Source organism: Cetorhinus maximus, chromosome 9 (assembly GCF_964194155.1).
Source record: "Cetorhinus maximus chromosome 9, sCetMax3.hap1.1, whole genome shotgun sequence".
In the NCBI taxonomy this organism is placed as follows: Eukaryota; Metazoa; Chordata; class Chondrichthyes; order Lamniformes; family Cetorhinidae; genus Cetorhinus; species Cetorhinus maximus.
In genome coordinates this window covers 23,607,500-23,626,922 of record NC_135887.1, presented here as the reverse complement: position 1 = coordinate 23,626,922, position 19,423 = coordinate 23,607,500, and the positions used below count along the sequence as shown (strand labels likewise).

General features: G+C 48.9%; 2 protein-coding genes across 2 annotated transcripts in view; one reads left to right on the top strand and one right to left on the bottom strand.

Annotated features, from left to right (window-relative positions):
- LOC144684451 (bridge-like lipid transfer protein family member 2) overlaps positions 1-14,028 on the top strand; it is an 80,664-nt gene extending 66,636 nt beyond the window's left edge. Inside the window, exons 35-39 of the mRNA XM_078548243.1 lie at positions 199-337; positions 2,315-2,448; positions 5,749-5,850; positions 6,866-7,000; positions 12,390-14,028. Coding sequence (XP_078404369.1) covers positions 199-337; positions 2,315-2,448; positions 5,749-5,850; positions 6,866-7,000; positions 12,390-12,581 — 702 coding nt within the window. The 3' untranslated portion in view covers positions 12,582-14,028. The remainder of the gene's footprint in view (positions 1-198; positions 338-2,314; positions 2,449-5,748; positions 5,851-6,865; positions 7,001-12,389) is intronic.
- Positions 14,029-15,040: 1,012 nt separating this feature from the next.
- emc6 (ER membrane protein complex subunit 6) lies at positions 15,041-19,142 on the bottom strand. The gene is made up of 2 exons (XM_078548245.1): positions 19,021-19,142; positions 15,041-16,689 (listed from the first exon to the last, which is right to left on the bottom strand). The coding sequence occupies exon 2, from the start codon at positions 16,654-16,656 to the stop codon at positions 16,324-16,326; it is 333 nt and encodes a 110-aa protein (XP_078404371.1). The 5' UTR covers positions 16,657-16,689; positions 19,021-19,142; the 3' UTR covers positions 15,041-16,323.
- Positions 19,143-19,423: the final 281 nt, after the last annotated feature.

Below are 19,423 nucleotides of genomic sequence, written 5' to 3'. Positions count from 1 at the left end.
GGGGCGGGGTCAGGGTGACAGAGGGAAGCCGGGTGGAGGCGGGGTCAGGGTGACAGAGGGAAGCCGGATGGGGGCGGGGTCAGGGTGACAGAGGGAAGCCAGGTGGGGGCGGGGTCAGGGTGACAGAGGGCAGCCGGATGAGGATGGGGTTATGGCATCTGTCAGCACTGATGAACCACCTTTGCACCTCGGTTTCAGGTGAATGTGGTCCCACTGACCATTCAGCTTACCATTCAGTTCTTCAGGAGGATGATGGGTTTCTTCTTTCCTGGGCGAAATGTTGAAGAGGATGAATCGGGAGCTGATGAAGAAGACAAATCCAAACTGGTGACAACAGGTGAAGGCAGCAAGAAGTGGAGAATGTGGCTCGTGTGGTGCGATGGGGCCAGTGGGTGGTGGCAGGGCTCGGGAGGGTGTGGGGGGCTGGGGGCGGGAGGAGGTGTGGTCGGGAGGGGGGAGGGGCGGGACTGGGGAAGGGCAAGGGCTGGGAGGTGGGGGCAGGGAGGGGGTGGTGACCATATCAGGAGGTGCCGGGGCTGAGCTGGGCAGGGGGTGGGGCCAGTGGCAGGTGTGAGGTCGGGAAGAGGCTGGGCTGGGGAGGAGGGATCTGGGTGTTCTTGTGCATGAAACACGAAAAATTAGCGAATAGGTGCAGCAAGTAATTAAGGTGGTAAATGGAATTTTGGCCTGTATTGCTAGTGGGCTGGAGTTTAAAAATAGGGAAGTCTTGTTACAACTGTACAGGGTGTTGGTGAGGCCACACCTGGAGTAATGTGTACAGTTTTGGTCCCTGTATTTAAGAAAGGATATACTGGCATTGGAGGCAGTTCAAAAGAGATCCACGAGGCTGATTCCTGGGTTGAAGAGACTGACGTATCAAGAACAGCTAAACAGGTTAGGCCTTTATTCACTAGAGTTTAGAAGAATGAGGGGTGATCTTATAGAAATGTACAAGATTCTGAAGGGGCTTGACAGGGTAGATGTTGAGAAGATGTTTCCACTGGTGGGGTAATCTCGAACTAGGGGACATAGAGAATAAGGGAGCACTCATTTAAAACTGAGATGCAAAGGAATTTCTCCTCTCAGAGGGTAGTGAATGTCTGGAATTCTCTACCTCGGAGAGCTGTGGAGGCTAGATCACTGAAAGTATTTAAAGAGGTAGATAGATTTTTGAAATATCGGGGAGTTGAGGGATATGAGGAGCTGGCACAAAAGTGGAGTTGAGGCCTGGGGCAGATCAGCCCATGATCTTACTGAATGGTGGGGCAGGCTTGAGGGGCTGAATGGCCTACTCCTCCTATTTCTTATGATCTTATGCGTCAGGACCAGAGTGGGAGTGGGGCTAGGAGGGGTTAGGCTCCAGGGAGGTTGTCGGGGTGCGGCAGGGGAGGGGTGTTGCTCTTGGCATCCATTAAAAGGAGCTGACTGTGCGGCTGTGTGCATGGTGTATGGGTATTGGGCTGAGCGTGTGGGTGTCTGAGGGTATGTGTCGGTGGGTACGGGGGCTGAGTGTGTGGGTGTCTGAGGGCTGAGCGTGTGGGTGTCTGAGGGCTGAGCGTGTGGGAGTCTGAGGGCTGAGCGTGTGGGTGTCTGAGGGCTGAGCGTGTGGGTGTCTGGGGGCTGAGGGTGTGGGAGTCTGAGGGCTGAGGGTGTGGGAGTCTGAGAGCTGAGGGTGTGGGAGTCTGAGAGCTGAGGGTGTGGGAGTATGGGGGCTGAGGGTGTGGGAGTCTGGGGGCTGAGGGTGTGGGAGTCTGGGGGCTGAGGGTGTGGGAGTCTGGGGGCTGAGGGTGTGGGAGTCTGGGGGCTGAGGGTGTGGGAGTCTGGGGGCTGAGGGTGTGGGAGTCTGGGGGCTGAGGGTGTGGGAGTCTGGGGGCTGAGGGTGTGGGAGTCTGGGGGCTGAGGGTGTGGGAGTCTGGGGGCTGAGGGTGTGGGAGTCTGGGGGCTGAGGGTGTGGGAGTCTGGGGGCTGAGGATGTGGGAGTCTGGGGGCTGAGGGTGTGGGAGTCTGGGGGCTGAGGGTGTGGGAGTCTGGGGGCTGAGGGTGTGGGAGTCTGGGGGCTGAGGGTGCGGGGGTCTGGGGGCTGAGCGTGCGGGGGTCTGAGGGCTGGGCGTGCGGGGGTCTGGGGGCTGGGCGTGCGGGAGTCTGGGGGCTGAGCGTGCGGGAGTCTGGGGGCTGAGCGTGCGGGGGTCTGGGGTCTGGGGGCTAGGCGTGCGGGAGTCTGGGGGCTGGGCGTATGGGGATTGGGGTGGTGAGCCTGTGGGTGTTGGTGAACACTGACCATTTTTACACATGGCCTATTTGATTTCCTGAGCAGGGATTCCGGTTAATGTGAAGTCTCGCCAGCTGATGGTGTCTGAGGAACCTGTGACCTTGGGAGCTGGGAAAGGAGTCTCTGCTGGACTAAACAGGGGCTCTGGAGTGAGGAGATCCTTTAGGAAGCTTCCGGAGGTAGGTCAGCTCCCCCTCAGCTAATCAGAGTGATTCTGCTTCTCCCGACATTTTTTCTCCTCACACGTCCACCCTGCACCCACATCTCTCCCTCCCCAGCTCTCCCTGACAGTGCTGACCCTGGCTGGGGACAATTGCATCAGGACCAGCACTCACACAGGAATTCATAAGGGCAGGAAATCCTCACCTCTGCCTCAAATTCTGCTAAAGGATCTGTCAGCCGTGGCTCAGTATGGAGCACGCTCTCTCTCTCTTTCTCTTTCCCCTCCTGTGAGAGGTTTGTGGATTCACAATCAACTCCAGAGCACTTCATTCAGTCTGACATTCTCAAAGCAGAGGGAGCACTGCACTGTCAGAGGGTCAGTACTGAAGGAGTGCTACACTGTCGGAGGGTCAGTATTGAGGGAGTGCTGCACTGTCGGAGGGTCAGTACTGAGGGAGTGCTGCATTGTCAGACGGTCAGTACCGAGGGAGTGCTGCATTGTCTGAGGGTCAGTACTGAGGGTGTGCCGCGCTGTCGGATGGTCAGTACTGAGGGAGCACTGCACTGTCAGAGGGTCAGTACTGAGGGAGTGCTACACTGTCGGAGGGTCAGTACTGAGGGAGAGCTGCACTGTTGGAGGGTCAGTTCTGAGGGAGTGCTGCACTGTCAGAGGGTCAGTACTGAGGGAGTGCTGCACTGTCCGAGGGTCAGTACTGAGGGAGTGCTGCACTGTCAGAGGGTCAGTACTGAAGGAGTGCTACACTGCCGGAGGGTCAGTACCGAGGGAGTGCTACACTGTTGGAGGGTCAGTATTGAGGGAGCGCTGCACTGTCGGAGGGTCAGTACTGAGGGAGTGCTGCATTGTCAGACGGTCAGTACCGAGGGAGTGCTGCATTGTCTGAGGGTCAGTACTGAGGGTGTGCCGCGCTGTCGGAGGGTCAGTACTGAGGGAGCACTGCACTGTCAGAGGGTCAGTACTGAGGGAGTGCTACACTGTCGGAGGGTCAGTACTGAGGGAGAGCTGCACTGTCGTAGGGTCAGTTCTGAGGGAGTGCTGCACTGTCCGAGGGTCAGTACTGAGGGAGTGCTGCACTGTCAGAGGGTCAGTACTGAAGGAGTGCTACGCTGCCGGAGGGTCAGTACTGAGGGAGTGCTACACTGTTGGAGGGTCAGTATTGAGGGAGCGCTGCACTATTGGAGGGTTAGTACTGAGGGAGTGCTGTACGTCAGAGGGTCAGTACCGAGGGAGTGCTACACTGTCGGACGGTCAGTACTGAGGGAGTGCCGCACTGTCAGAGGGACAGTGCTGAGGGAGCGCTGCACTGTCATAGGATCAGTACTGAGGGGGTGCTGCACTGTCGGAAGGTCAGTACTGAGGGGGTGCTGCACTGTCGGAGAGTCAGTACTGAGGGGGTGCTGCACTGTCGGAGGGTCAGTACTGAGGGAGTGCTGCACTGTCGGAGGGTCAGTACTGAGGGGGTGCTGCACTGTCGGAGGGTCAGTACTGAGGGGGTGCTGCACTGTCGGAGGGTCAGTACTGAGGGAGTGCTGCACTGTCGGAGGGTCAGTACTGAGGGGGTGCTTCACTGTCGGAGGGTCAGTACTGAGGGATTGCTGCTCTGTCGGAGGGTCAGTACTGAGGGAGTATTGCAGTGTTGGATGAGATGTCAATCGATGCTCTATTTGCTATTTCAGGAGAATTCAGGGTTTCCTGGCCAAATCTTATCCCTCGAACATTGCTGAATACAGATTATCTGTTCATTATCACATTGCTGTTTGTGGGAGCTTGCTGTGCACAAACTCGCTGCTGCATTTCCTACATTACAACAGTGACTACGTTTCAGAAGTACTTCATTGGCTGTAAAGTGATTTGGGACATCCTGAGGTTTTAAAAGCAGCTGTAGAAATGTTCTTGTTGCTGGGGTGGGGTGGGGGTGTTGGTGGTGGTGGTGGAGCTCTCCGGCCAGAGGAAAGGGGTAAAAGATGTCAGTGAATGGCAGCTTGGGGCTGCGGACTGGACCAACTCAAATCTCCTCCATCCACAGACTGGCAATGAGGCAGATAAGTGCCCCCTTCACTCATTCAAACTCTGCTGCCTATATCCTCATTCGCACCAAGTTCCATTCACCCATTAGCCACTGTGCTCTCTGACCAACACTGGCTCCCAGTCCAGCAACGTTCTGATTGTAAAATTCTCCTCCTTCTTTTCATATCCCCTCCATGGCCTCACCCCCCCCACCCCCCCATCTCCGTAATCTCCTCCAGCCCCAAACCCTCCGAGATATCTGCGCTGCTCCAATTCCGGCCTCCTGAGCATCCCCCATTTTAATCGCTCCACCACTGGCAGCCATATCTTCAGCTGGCTGGGCCACACACTCTGGAATTCTCTCCCTAAACCTCTCTACCTCTCTCTCCACTTTGGCCAAGCTTTTGGTCACCTGGCTTGTGTGACTTGGTGTCAGACTTGTTCGATAATCACTGCAGTGAAGAGCCCCTGGGATTTTCCAGCTTTGGTGCGGTGATCCTGATGCGGCGAGCCAGCCAAGTCCATTGACTTCAGCGGGACCGGAAGATCCCGCTTGCGGGAGGGGCCGGAAAATCCCACCCTTTCTTTCACTCTCCGGAGATGCTGCCAGAACTGCTGGGTATTTCCACCATTTTCTGTTCTGTTTTCAGATTTCCAGCTTCTGCAGTATTTTTCTCTCATATAAAAGCGAGTTAGTGTCGTTAACGACAAGTCCCAGGCGACAATATCCCCGATTGTCTGGGAAAACCCAGGAGTCTCCCGGTCTGGTGAAAGCTCAGCTCCCCGGGCTCCAAGGTGCTAATGGGTGATCAAGGCTTGGCCCCACACCTCTAATACTCTGGCCCGGTTGAGGGAAATGGGGCCAAAGTCTCCGCGTTCCTAAATCCTGCCAGAATTCCTGCCTTGCTTGGACTTTCAGCACCTTGGTCATACCCCGGAATCACCCATGTGGATCTGGGGGGTGTGTTGTTGACGATATTTGCACCCTGGAGAACATTGTGTCTGAGTCCACACATTAGGGAGCCACTCACTAGGTGATGATCAGGAGCAGGAACCCTTGTTGATTTAACCTCTCAAGCCAGAGTCAAAAAGACCAGCTCCATTGCTGCCCAACAGAGACCAGATAACTGGGCATAGTCAGGGGTCTGCCACTGGGGAGCAGGAAACCACTCAGCTTTAACAGCTCCTTCTCATTGAGGTAAAGGCAGATTTCCCTCATTAACTGCCTGGCCAGTCAGGAATAGGATCTTGAGATCATTCACAATGTGAGTCTATCCATTTCTCCTTACAGCTTCCAGTGGACGACATTGATAAGATGAAGGAAAGAGCTGCAATGAACAATTCCTTCATCTATGTGAAGATTCCACAGGTCCCTCTTTGTGTCAGCTACAAGGTGCAATTACTGTCAAAAAAGTGTAGAGGGAGTTTTACTCGGTATCTAACCCCGTACTGTACCTGCCCTGGGAGTGTTTGACAGGGACAGTGTAGAGGGGGCTTTACTCTGTATCTAACCCCGTGCTGTACCTGTCCTGGGAGTGTTTGATGGGGACAGTGTAGAGGGAGCTTTACTCTGTATGTAACCCTGTGCTGTACCTGTCCTGGGAGTGTTTGATGCGGACAGTGTAGAGGGAGATTTACTCTGTATCTAACCCTGTGCTGTACCTGTCCTGGGAGTGTTTGATGCGGACAGTGTAGAGGGAGCTTTACTCTGTACCTAACCCCGTGTGTACCTGTCCTGCGAGTGTTTGATGGGGACAGTGTAGAGGGAGCTTTACTCTGTATCTAACCCCATGTGTACCTGTCCTGGGAGTGTTTAATGGGGTCAGTGTAGAGGGAGCTTTACTCTGTATCTAACCCCGTGCTGGACCTGTCCTGGGAGTGTTTGATGGGGACAGTGTAGAGGGAGCTTCACTCTGTATCTAACCCCGTGCTGTACCTGTCCTGGGAGTGTTTGATGCGGACAGTGTAGAGGGAGATTTACTCTGTATCTAACCCTGTGCTGTACCTGTCCTGGGAGTGTTTGATGCGGACAGTGTAGAGGGAGCTTTACTCTGTACCTAACCCCATGTGTACCTGTCCTGCGAGTGTTTGATGGGGACAGTGTAGAGGGAGCTTTACTCTGTATCTAACCCCATGTGTACCTGTCCTGGGAGTGTTTAATGGGGACAGTGTAGAGGGAGCTTTACTCTGTATCTAACCCTGTGCTGGACCTGTCCTGGGAGTGTTTGATGGGGACAGTGTAGAGGGAGCTTTACTCTGTATCTAACCCCGTGCTGTACCTGTCCTGGGAGTGTTTGATGGGGACAGTGTATCTTGGATTCCCAATGATGGAATCCTCTCGATTATTCTGTCTCTGTCTGGCCCTCAGATTTGATGCTGGGAATCTCCTGAATTTGTGTGTGTTTCAGGGTGAGAAGAACATTGAGGACTGGAAGGATTTCAATCTGGTTTTACCATGCCTGGAATACCACAACAACACCTGGACCTGGCTGGACTTCGCTATGGCTGTCAAGAGGGACAGTCGTAAGGCTCTGCTTGCTCAGGTTTGTCTTCACAGGCCTTCGATGTCTCATCTGAAATGTCCATTTCCTAGTTGTCAGAAGAATTTAGCTCAATGATAATTGCATCCAGGCGCACAGTCCCATCCCTATTCTGACTCAGACATTCCACCCCCCCCCTCCCCCAGTCAGCCCCTTAAATCCCATTTCAGCTATCCAGTCCCATTCCGTGGTTATGGAGACTTAGATTAAGCATTAAGGAAGGGTTTTAACTCAGTTCCCCTCCTGGTCCTTTGCCCAGGCAACCCTGTCAGAATGGGCAAATTAGCTGTCAGTTGCCCCCTCTGTCACCCTGTGCCCTGCCTGCCTTGTGTGAATCACCATGGTCAGCACTGAGTTCACATGAACTTGCAAAAATGAGAAAAAGTCTGAGAGCTGCTGGTCAGCCTCTCCATATAGCTGTAAGATCTTGTGCATCACGATAGAAACACCTCCCCATCCCACTCGGAGCTTTGTAAACTCCTGGGAGAGGTGGCAAAACAGCTGAAACCCCAGGTGCATCAGGGAAAACAATCTCGAAAATTTCCCTGTAGCGACTGAAACTAGTCCAGATCTCTACGATCCTGATTTACAATATAAGGTACCAACTTCTCATACGAAATGATTATCTTCTCAGCCAGAAACAGCCCAGCTCTCTTCTGAAGCAATTCAGAGAATCACATTCACTGCACTTGCCAGCAGCCTCTTCCAGAGGGACCACTGTTCTCTGGGAAAAGAACATCTGACGTCTAACATAGCCCCGCCCTTAACCTAACCATGACCCTGTCCCTCCCGAACCTCTGAGTCACACGGCCTTGAAACCTTAACTCTGTTTCTCTCTCCACAGATGCTGCCAGACCTGCTGAGCTTTTCCAGCATTTTCTGTTCTTATTTCAGATTTCCAGCATCCGCAGTATTTTGCTTTTACCCTCCCGAACCTTCCAGTTGCATTAATTATCCCGCATCAAGTCCCTTCGATATCTTATAAACCCTGATCAAATCATCTGTGATTCTTTTCTAAAGCATACAACCCAGCTCTAAACCTCTTTACCCAGAGAATGTAGACAGGGAGTGGTTGAAGCAAATGGCAGAGATACATTTAAAGGAAAGGTAGGTAAACAAAGGAGGGAGAATGGAATAGAGCAGGGGTGGCCAAACTTACTGAAGCTAAGAGCTGCATACGATATTCCTCAGATGTTCGAAAGCCGCAAGACATGAAAAAACCATCCACAGGCTAATTACTGCCCGTAGAGGTCTTGTGGGTTTGCATCCTGGTCCTCAGTCTTTGAAAATCCAGCTGATATGTGGTCAAGACTGTACAAAGGAGGTCCGTCAGGTGTTGATTTGTAAGGGCTGTGCGATGTTTTGGCTTTACAAACCTTATGGAGTGCAGTGATTCACAGCACAGTATGTTATGCCAAAAATTCAAATGAGTTGTACACTGGTTTTCTTGAGTTGATGACATTTTGTTTCTGGCACTTGCTTCCAGAACTCGATTGCAGATTGTGATTTATGCATCACCTTTAAACCCTGGTCCCCCTGGAAGTCCAATAGTTCCATTTTTACAGCAGATGTTTCTGTAACCAGAGGTTTGAGAATCAGACAACCATTGTTGACAACATCAACCACGAATGGGTTTACAGGAAAGACGAATCTGGCTCGAAAGTTATCAAGCAGCCCTTGTAATTTATCCCTGTCTCTTCACATTTGTGATCTTTTACTTCAATATCAGGGAATGTGTTTACTCTCCTTCTGAGATGAGGAAAGTGGTTAAAGTTTCTTGACGGTTGTCTCTTTATAAAAGCCTTACTTTATTCTGGAAGCTGAAAACAGTCTGAATGAGGTCAGAAGTAACCGTATCCTGCCCAGGAGTGCCAAGTTGAGAGTTTTTGATGCTGCATAATATCAGCGAGAAACATCAGATCCTGCATCTATTTGTCACCTTCCAGCTGTCGATGGGATCTTCTCTTCAAGAAAAGCAATGATCGGCTCCAACAGTTCCACAAACTTATTCAAGACATTGCTCGTGGACAACCACCTCACAACGCGGTAGAAAGAGACGCAGTCAGGCTTGTCTTCGAGATCCAGCTCTTCAATAACGTTTTTGAGCTGTCGGTGAGTCTCCCCATTTGAGCGGATGAAATTAACAATTTCAAGGACCATGTTCATAACGTCTTCTGCTAGATGCTCACGACGAATGATGCAATTAATAGGGAGAAACTCAGGAATGTGGGATCACTTTTCAAGAGCGCGATTGGGCCTGCACGTTTCCCCGCCATTGCAGGTGCTCCATCCGTTGCAACACTGATAAGTTTATCCCATGGTACGTTGGCATTGGTCAACACTCCAGCAAGTGCGTCTTTTATGTCAACACCACCAGTTGTTTCTTTTAGCATCACTAAGTCCAACAATTACATCCGAGGAAACGTAACAAACAAATATCGCCAGTTGTTCTCTTTAGCTCTGAAGAAGAATCATACAGACGCGAAATGTTAACTCTGTCTTTCTCTCCTCAGATGCTGTCAGACATGCTGAGCTTTTCCAGCATTTTTTGTTTTTGTTTCGCCAGTTGTGGGTTGTCTTGTATGTCTGTGGATTCATCAAGAGCTAAGCTGAATGCTAGAGAATTGTTCAGATCGTTTTGTATCTTGCTTGCAATATCAGCACTGATCTGGGAGATGCACCTCTCTCCCGTGTGGTAATTTGTGGTATTAGTCGCTGAAGTTTTGTGTTATTTGGATCTAAAACTGCAACAACTTCAGCAGTATTCTTCTTAACAAATTCCCCATCAGAGTTTGGACCTTTAGCACGAGCTTTATTCCATGACATAACAAAACTAGCTCCGGTTGTTGTGTCAGCCTCCTTACTGAACGTTGAAAATGCTGCTTATTTAGGGATGATTTTAACACGGTTAATTTGTTTTTTCCTGATTCTGATTTAGAAGGATACTCAGACGAATTTTTTTTTTTGAGATTCATTTCATTGTGTCGTTTCAAATTTACTGGCTTTGTCCTGAGTGAGCGATGCATTGCAGATAAGGCACATAGGCTTCCCACCTTTAACAGTAAATGCAAAATCTTACTCCCATTCTGGCTTAAAATTTCTGTTTTCATCCTCATACATTCTTACAATTTGACGATGCCATTTTCATTCACAAAATTTACACAGGGTTAACACTTAAATCTAGAGCTATTTAAATGTAACTTCTGTTTATGAACTGTAAACACAACTTGTATCCTGAGCGTATCACGAGGGTTTCCGATCTTCATCTTTGAGGAACCTGCCTTGGAATTTTCTCCAAAAGTCACTCCAACTCGGACGGCTTCAACAACAGCCCACCTCATGGTTTCAATCTCACCTTCTGAGACTCAGTTCCACTGGATTCCTGACTATACTCGAGCGTCAAATTACAAGCATGATTTCAGCTCTTCAGCCGTGCCAAGCAGAACGCCACTGCCCCAAAGGGGTACCTTTTCCCCAGCGGCCCTGCAGCATGGAGTCACCAACCTTTGGCTGTCCTCTTTGATTACCAGGGCTTCTCCTTAGCCCACTTCACTAAACGTCTGCTCCCCGCAGTGCTTTCTTTAATTTGAGACTGCTTCTTTCCTTAAATCAACTGGGACCTGTTCCTGCCCCTTGCCTCTTGTCCCTTCATCTGGGACACTACTTGGGACCTCCCCCCAGGACAATTCCTAACCATGGCGCTCCATACCTGGTCACCTGACCCTGGTTTTCGCATCCTTTTTTCTGTATGAGCAGGTGCACAGGGCCTGAAGAACTAAAAGCTGCCAAAGTTCACATGCAGCCCATTCCTGGCCTGCGCATGTGCGGCAAGTCCAAAGACTATCAGGACTTGGAGTTCCTGACCTCTGTTCCTGACGAACAGGTAAGTTTGGGTTTCGTAACACCATTTATATTAAATTGAGATGCACAAATGTGTTCAGCCAATATTTTTTGGTGAGCCACACTTTAAGCGTCACAGAGCTGCAGGAGGCTCGCGAGCCATGCTTTGGACTTACCTGGAATAGAAGGAAACGTTGGCAGGGTGGAGTGAAGTTGAAGTTAGGGGGAGACTCATGTGAAGCATAAACACCAGCATAGTTCTGAAGAAGAAGCATAATCGACTCAAAATGTTAACCCTGGGGATCACCATTGAAGAGAAACTGAACTGGACTAGCCATATAAATACCATGACTACAAGAGCAGGTCAGAGACTAGGAATCCTGCAGTGAGTAACTCACCTCCTGACTCCCCAAAGCCTGTCCATCATCTACAAGTCACAAGTCAGGAGTGTGATGGAATACTCCCCACTTGCCTCGATGAGTGCAGCTCCCACAACACTCAATAAGCTGTCACCATCCAGGACAAAGCAGCCCGCTTGATTGGCACCCCATCCACAAAAATTTACAGCCTCCACCACTGACGCACGGTAGCAGCAGTGTGTACCACCTACAAGATGCACTGCAGAAACTCACCAAGGCTCCTTCAACAGCACCTTCCAAACCCACAACCACTACCATCTAGAAGGACAAGGGCAGCAGACACATGGGAACACCACCACCTGCAAGTTTTCCTTCATGTCACTCACCATCCTGACTTGAAGATATATCACCATTCCTTCAGTCGCTGGGTCAAAATCCTGGAACTCTCTCCCTAACAGCATTGTGGGTGTACCTACACCACATGGACTGCAGCAGTTCAAGAAGGCAGCTCACCTCCACCTTCTCAAGGGCAATTATGGATAGGCAATAAATGCTGGTGTAGCCTGCAATGCCCATATCCTGTGAACGAATACATTTTAAAAATCCAGTTTCTCTCTCCACAGTTGCTGCCAGACCTGCTGAGTATTTCCAACATTTTCTATTTTTATTTCAGATTTCCAGCAACTGCTGTATTTTGTTTAAATTATACTAGCAGAGATTGGTTGGGCAGAATGGCCAGTTTCTGTTCTGTAAATACTTGGCAATTCTCTGAGCCTATGTAGGTAGAATAGGAGTTTGAAAACTGTGAATTAATCTACCTGGATAATTGCAGTTATAAAAACACCAAATCTGCCCAAGTAATGGGTGCCAAGATAGCTATCATTTGATTGTCGCAAAAAACCCATCTGGTTCATTAAGGAAATCTGCCATCCTTACCTGGTCTGGCCTACATGTGACTCCAGACCCACTGCAGGGTCTGGAGTGCTTTATTGACCCCTTTAATCATGTTTTACTTTCATGTTTGTGAGTTTCCTTTAAGATTAGTTTCTCTTTTTGCAGTATCCCTTTTAGGGGGCTGCTTTCCAATGTGTTTCTTGTTTTCTTAATTTAGTCTAATTGGCTGCTCAAAAGAGTAAAAACACCCAAGTTTCCTCTCAACATATCATCCCTTCACCCCACCCAATCCTCAACAGGTAATAAAAGAGAAACTCCGTCTGAAACCAGCCTCGGGATTGGAGGCGAGGGGCAGGAGCACTGAGCTTAAAACAGACGGAAATGCTCAGCAACAAGAGGAGGATGAGAAGGCACGTCTGCTGATCGGGTCAAAGCTGATCTCTGGCGATAAAGCCTCAGGCAAGAAGTCACTGTTCGGGAAGCGTAAGTGAGGACGGAGATCCGTGGATCGATTCTCGCACTGTTCAGCTCCGGAGTGACTCCATGGTGGGTTTGGAAGAAAGATGGCATCAGATTTTACACAACCATTTACGCCACCCCCCACCCCACCAGACTCCTAAATGTAACCCTAGGCACTTTCAACTGCTGTAAAATTGTGTAAAAAAAAAAGTTATTAAAAGCTTCATAAACTGTGATGTAATTAATATTCACACTAAAAGCTGCACTGTTTTGTAGTATCTGTAAAATTTGTAATTTACTGTTTTTTCTGTCTTTCAGCTATAATCGTGATTTTTTAAAAAAAATTGAGCATTAAATGCAGTCCTTCCTTTACCAAAAAAATGAAAGTTCTGGAAACTTTAGCCAAACGACTGTGAAACATGTCCAAGAGTGGCCCCGGGAATGAATAAATTAGTTACACAGTCGAGTCCCTTTCTCTGTTGGATCCTGTTTGTGAATGTTGCCCAATTTGTGTAAGGGGCCTTTCTGCTGAGGCCTGTTCATGGACAGTCCCTGGATGATGCAGGTTTGTGTCGGCCACTATTTATGACTGAGGTCCCTCTCACTCCCTTCCCCATCTGCACTACCCCCCAACCTCACGCTGATCAGATCAGTTGTCTCATCTCCCCTCTCCCAGAGACAGAGGCGGGGATTCTCCCGACACAGCTCCCCAACCTCCAGCCGCCGTTCTGAGCAGGGTCAGTGGGAAAATGAGCAGAGCTCCAGATCCCAACCTCAAATAAAACCGTGACTTTTTTTAAAAAGCGTATGGAACCCCACAGACCAAAACTAGGAAAGCTGCCAATCACCAGGAATAAACGCTACAGAATTGGTGTCTGTTAATTCAGTGTTTTATCATTTAACCCTTGGAGCATTGTGAAATTTTTTGCAGGGAAAATTTTGAGCTTATTTGATACTGGAGGACAGTTTTCGTTTGGTGATGTTTTATTTAGTGGGTGTGGGCAAAGAATTTAAACTTGCTTCACTGCCCCTCTTTAGGGTTTCCTCCTGTCCAGGTTTGCAGGTAAACCTGGGAATGACTAATTTGGGGAGGGGTTCCCAAAAACACCCCACTACCCCACCTTAATTTAGTGAAGTTACCATTGTGCTTCTTGTGGCCAACTGTCAAGCTCCCTTACTGGAGTTCCAGCCTAAAGCACAACTCACACGCCAAGCACTGCCCCCAACTCCTCTGATTTTTCTGTTGCGGTTTCAGCTCCGAGCACAAGCGAGCGAGCGAGCCACATGTACTCAGGACATGGTAGTGGACGTTATCTCTATTGGGTGTAATCAATGCGTTGCTTTTTTTAAGAATTACTGTTTTTTTGAAGTAGGTGCTGCTCTCAGTCACAGGTTCCATGGTAACAGGTTCATGAACGTATATTTTACATGTAAAAAAACTGCAAAAAGCTAGGAATAAAGTTGTTTTGTAACAATCTCTGTGCGTTTCTGATTCAGACCAATTGACTTTCTTATGACATGAAAAGTATTTGCATTGCTGTAACACTCTTCACAACCCTAGGACGTTCCAATGTGCTTTACAGCCAATGAAGTACTTCTTGAACTGTAGTCACTGTTGTAATTAGAGCGCAAGTGCCTACAAACAGCAAATGAATGACCAGAGAATCTGTTTTGACTGATGTTTTGGATGGAGTGATGGGTCAGGACACTGGGGAGAACTCCCCTGTTGCTCTGTGCCATGGACTCTTTTCTGTCCACCTGAAGGGAGAAGGTGGGGCCTTTTAATGCCAGACTATAACAAGACAAAGGACTCAGAGCTGTGCTGCCCCACCCTCCTGAAAGTCAGTCATTTACAACATAGGAAGTGGCCATTCAGCCCACTAATTCCTTACCCACTCTCCATGGAGCAATTGAGTCAGTCTCATTCCCCCACTCTATCCCTAAATAAAGTGATTAGATGTCATGCATGCAGCTAAACTCTGGATAGCTCACTTTAGATGCTTTTAATCCTGGAGCCAAGGTAACAATTGAAGGAATTCTGTTTTTTGTGACCCTGAAAACTTGTGTCATGCAAGAATAAAGCACATACTGTGCAGATGAAGACTGGGAGGTGCAAACTGGTGACTAAACATGGCTGCTTGTGCCTGAAACAAACACGGCATTTTGACACAACTTGGAAACTGATGTTAATGCAAATTGTTTTTTGGTAACTGTCTGCTTGAAACATGGTCATTAAATGGCAGGGTCTGGAATGGGAGCGCACGTGTGCTGCATCAAAAAGCTTCCCTCCTTGTAATTGGCAAACATTGCAGGTACTCACTGATGGGGTCTGGTTGTGGGACTGCCGAGATACTCTCCAGTGAGGAACAGACAGCTCAGCACAGTCTCTGAAATAAGGTGCACTGAAGAGAGAACATGTCACAGGAGGTGGAACCCAACTATTGGGGAGCTCAAGCCAGACTTTAAAAATAATTCATCAGAAAAATGTGTGTGTGGATCGTCAGGTTTAGTTTATTTTTGTAAAAAGCAGGCAGCTGGGCCTGGAAACACATTAAGACAAGGTTATTTGCTAATTTTCTCAAACATTCACTGGTTCCCACAAAACAGCCAAAGATGTCTCATTAAAAACATACCAATTACCATCAGTAGTGACAAATGGTTTAATTGTAAATCCCTGATTATCAGATTTTGAACGTGTTACAGCCTGTCTGACAGTGAAACCGATTCCAGCCCTCCCTGACTGTGCTCCAGGCCTGTTTTTTAAATCAACCCAGACTCAAAAACACTTCAGCAGCTTACCCACCTTCCATTTTGCAAATGCAGGACGTGAACCGTAGAATAAACCAAGTCTGATTATAGAAACTGGCTGTGGCGGTCTTTGCTGCAAACCATCCTTTCTCTGTGCGAACAGTCATTCCCACGGGAGCCCGTCGGTCTCAGTCAGGAACACCTGCTATCACTGGCTCGGATTCGCACAGCCCAGGACAGGGAGTGATGGCCACACTCAACAATACAGCAAGGAGGAGAAGCACAATCCACACTGCATGCCGGGTGAACATTAACTGTCCTGCCACAGAGCTGCTTTACACAGGAACCTCAAGCCAGATACTAAGGGTATGAAGCAGAGTCACTGCTCTCTGTTCCTGAACAGGCATGAGGGGCAGTGCCATCAATGACCAAGGGGGTACATGTAGCATGCAGTAACGTAAGAAGTTGTGCTTTATACAGTGAGCAGCAGGAGGTGGTGACTGGCTTTCTCACACACACACACCAGGTTTTAAACAGCAAGTTGGGGCAGCGGTGAGGGGAGGGGAGGAGAATTCCAGGAAAAATCCTCTCCCCCTTTGCAACAAACACTTTTCACAACATGGTAAAAGATTTGGAAATTTGTGACCCCTCCCCCAGGGTCTCCATCCACGAGAACTGGCCAGTTCCACAGCCCCTCACTGACCAGCTCTAGAGTACAGAGGAACACACTGGCTGACGAACTCTCCAATCCCCCGGTTGCTTTTCTGGATTTGTAATGGGATTCAAACATTCCCACAGCATCTGAAAATGTACAGCCACACCAATCAACCCAAAACTGTACAAAACTGAATGACAACTGAACCTGACGAATTTGACCTTACAACTGGCAAGAGTATCTGTGCAGCTTGTAACTATGATGGGTTTAAATTGTAAGATTCAAAAAGCGGATGCAGGTGAGAGTGAGAGTGTTTGTACCGTTCCAATTGTCCAACGGGGGAAGTGGCGGTCTCCCGCCTGGCTTCCACCTCAGTACACATGTACCATGCCGTACAGGAAGGTCCAGAACAAGATGTAGGTGAAGAGCCCCCCGACCAGGCCTCCAGTGAAGAGTGGACGGCGGGATTTGAAGTACTTGCTCCAGTGACGCCCAGCTTTTACTATCAGCAGCACAGAGAGGAGGAAGGAGGCAACAAAGTAGAAGACAAAACCTGTCAGTGCAGTCAGACCCAGGATCCCAGCCGTGGCTCCAGACAGCGCAGACACAGACGTGCGGCAATAGTCCAGAATGGCAGCGTTTCCTCGCACTGCCAACTCACTTATAAACTGTGGACCTTCCCGTTTAAAGCCCATGGCAGCCATTATAAACTCAGGAATTCTACTGGAGAGAAGAGCCTGCGAGTGAACAAAGGGGTAAATACTCAGTTACAATAACAACTTGCATTTATATAGCACCTTTAACATAGTTAATCATCCCCAAGGTGTTTCACAGGAACATTAACCAAACACAGTTTGAGACTCAGCTACATAAGGATAGTAGAGCAGGTGACCCAAAGCTTGGTCAAAGAGGGAGGTTTTATGGGCTGTTTTAAGAGTGTAAGGGAAAGAGCCATAGAGTTTCCAGGAGAGAATTTCAGAGCCAAGGGCTCAGGCAGCTAATGATACAACTGCCAATGGTGAAGCGATTAAAATCAGGGATACCAGAGTGGCCAGAATTAGAGGTGGTCAGAGATTTCAGAGAGTTGCAGGCTGGAGGAAATTACAGAGATATGGCGAGGCCTTGGTGGGATTTAAACACGAGAATCAGAATTTTAAGACCAAGGGGTTTCTAGAAAAGAAGTCAATGTAGGTCAGCGAACACAGGAGTTATTAGTAAATGGGACTTGCTGCGAGTTAGGACACAGGCAGCAGAGTTTCTGAGCAGCTGAGGTTTACAGAGGCTGGAAGATGAGAATGCTGTGGAGGTGGAAGTGGATGGTCTTTGTGACAGAGTGGATAAGGGATTGGAAGCTCATCTCATGATCAAATCAGATTGCAAGGTTGTGAATGGTCTGGTTCAGCTCCAGGTAGAAGCCAGGGAGAGGACACGAGCTGGTGCCTTGGGAACAAAGTGTGTGGCAGATACCGAGTAAAACTCATAATAAATACAAGAAATAAGAAACAGGAGCAGGAATGATACGTGCCTCTCCTCAAGAGGGCTCTTCATTGAATACAATCATGGTTGATCTTCAACCTCAACTCTACTTTCCCACCCTATCTCCATCTCCCTTGGTTCTCTCAGAGTTCAGAAATCTCTCAATCTGATTCTTGAACATAATGAATGAGCACTGACAGCTCCCCAGGGTAGAGAGTTCCAAAGACTCAACACGCTCCAAGTGAAAAAAATTCTCTTCATCTCAGTCCTAAACAGTCAATCCCTAATCCTGAGACTGCGTCCCCCATGTTCCAAATTCACTTTACACTGTCCCCATCAAACACTCCCAGGACAGGAAACATTTCCGCAAGCATGACCCAGACCTCCCTGTCGCTTGCCATTTCAACACACCACCCTGCTCTCATGCCCACATGTCCGTCCTTGGCTTGCTGCATTGTTCCAGTGAAGCTCAATGCAAACTGGAGGAACAGCACCTCATCTTCCGACTAGGCACTTTACAGCCTTCCGGACTGAATATTGAGTTCAACAATTTTAGATCATGAACTCTCTCCTCCATCCCCAACCCCTTTCTGATTTTTCCCCCTCCTTTTTGTTTTTTCCAATAATTTATATAGATTTTTCTTTTCCCACCTATTTCCATTATTTTTAAATGTATTTCCATCCATTGTTTTATCTCTACCTTTTAGCCTTTTTCGATTCCTTCACCCCACCCCCACTAGGGCTATCTGTACCTTGCTCGTCCTGCTTTCTACCCTTAATTAGCACATTCCTTAGATAATATCACCACCTTCAACACCTTTGTCCTTTTGTCTGTGACACCTTTTGGTTGTCTCCACCTATCACTGGCCCTCTATCCAGTTCTCTTGTCCCAACCCCTCCTTAAACCAGCTTATATTTCATCCCTTTTCTATTTTTCCTTAGTTCTGTTGAAGAGTCATGTGGACTCGAAACGTTAACTGTGATCCCTTCCACAGATGCTGCCAGACCTGCTGAGTTTTTCCAGGTATTTTTGTTTTTGACTCCCAGGACAGGTACAGCATGGCGTTAGATATAGAGTAAAGCTCCCTCTACACTGTCCCCATCAAACACTCCCAGGACAGGTACAGCACGGGGTTAGATACAGAGTAAAGCTCCCTCTACACTGTCCCCATCAAACACTCCCAGGACAGGTACAGCACGGCATTAAATACAGAGTAAAGCTCCCTCTACACTGTGCCCATCAAACACTCCTAGGGGAGGTACAATATAGGTTCCATACAGTTATATGAGTTTAACAGAGTGTGCAGTTTCAGTTACAGACAGTGGAGATAGTTTCCAGGCTCTAGACTGCTCCCTCTGCACTGCCTCTCTGTCTCTCTCAGCGCCCTCTGCTGTTCACCCTGTGGAACAGCGCCAACTCGCCCAGGGTCCTCTCTCCCACGGAGGTGTCCAATTCAGTGCCAGACCGGGAGTGGCGATACGCCTCAAGCCCTCTGCCTCCCCCCTCTCGCCAGCCAGGCCGGCATAGCTAATATTGAGTCTGGACCCTGCAGTCCGACCCTGTTGTCAGTGATAGGCAGCTAACCACTCACCGGCACGGCCCGCAGCTTCTCCCTCACACAGACAGACGAACAGCAGCTTCCCCTCAACACGCCGCCATTACCTAAGGAGCCCCGCCCACTCCCGTCACCTCTCACCTTCACTAACCCTTCATAGAAAAATCCAACTAAAATGTTCCATCAATAAAACCAATTGGATTTAAATTACATTCTAACATCATTTTGAAGGAACGGATATAAAAATATTACAGCAGTTAGAAATATATTTTTACAGGAACGGGTTTGATTGACAGCATCTGGTGGAGCCCCGCCCATCACGTGGACCCGCCCCTTTCATCCCCGCCCGTCATGCTGCTCCGCACCCTTATTCAGCCCCGCCCCTTCTCTCAGCCCCACCTCTTCACGCAGCCCCACCTCTTCATACAGCCGCGCCTCT

Coding starts and splice junctions, on each gene's coding strand:
- emc6 (XM_078548245.1), bottom strand. CDS start 16,656: ATGGCTGCCATGGGCTTTAAACGGGAAGGTCCACAGTTTATAAGTGAG.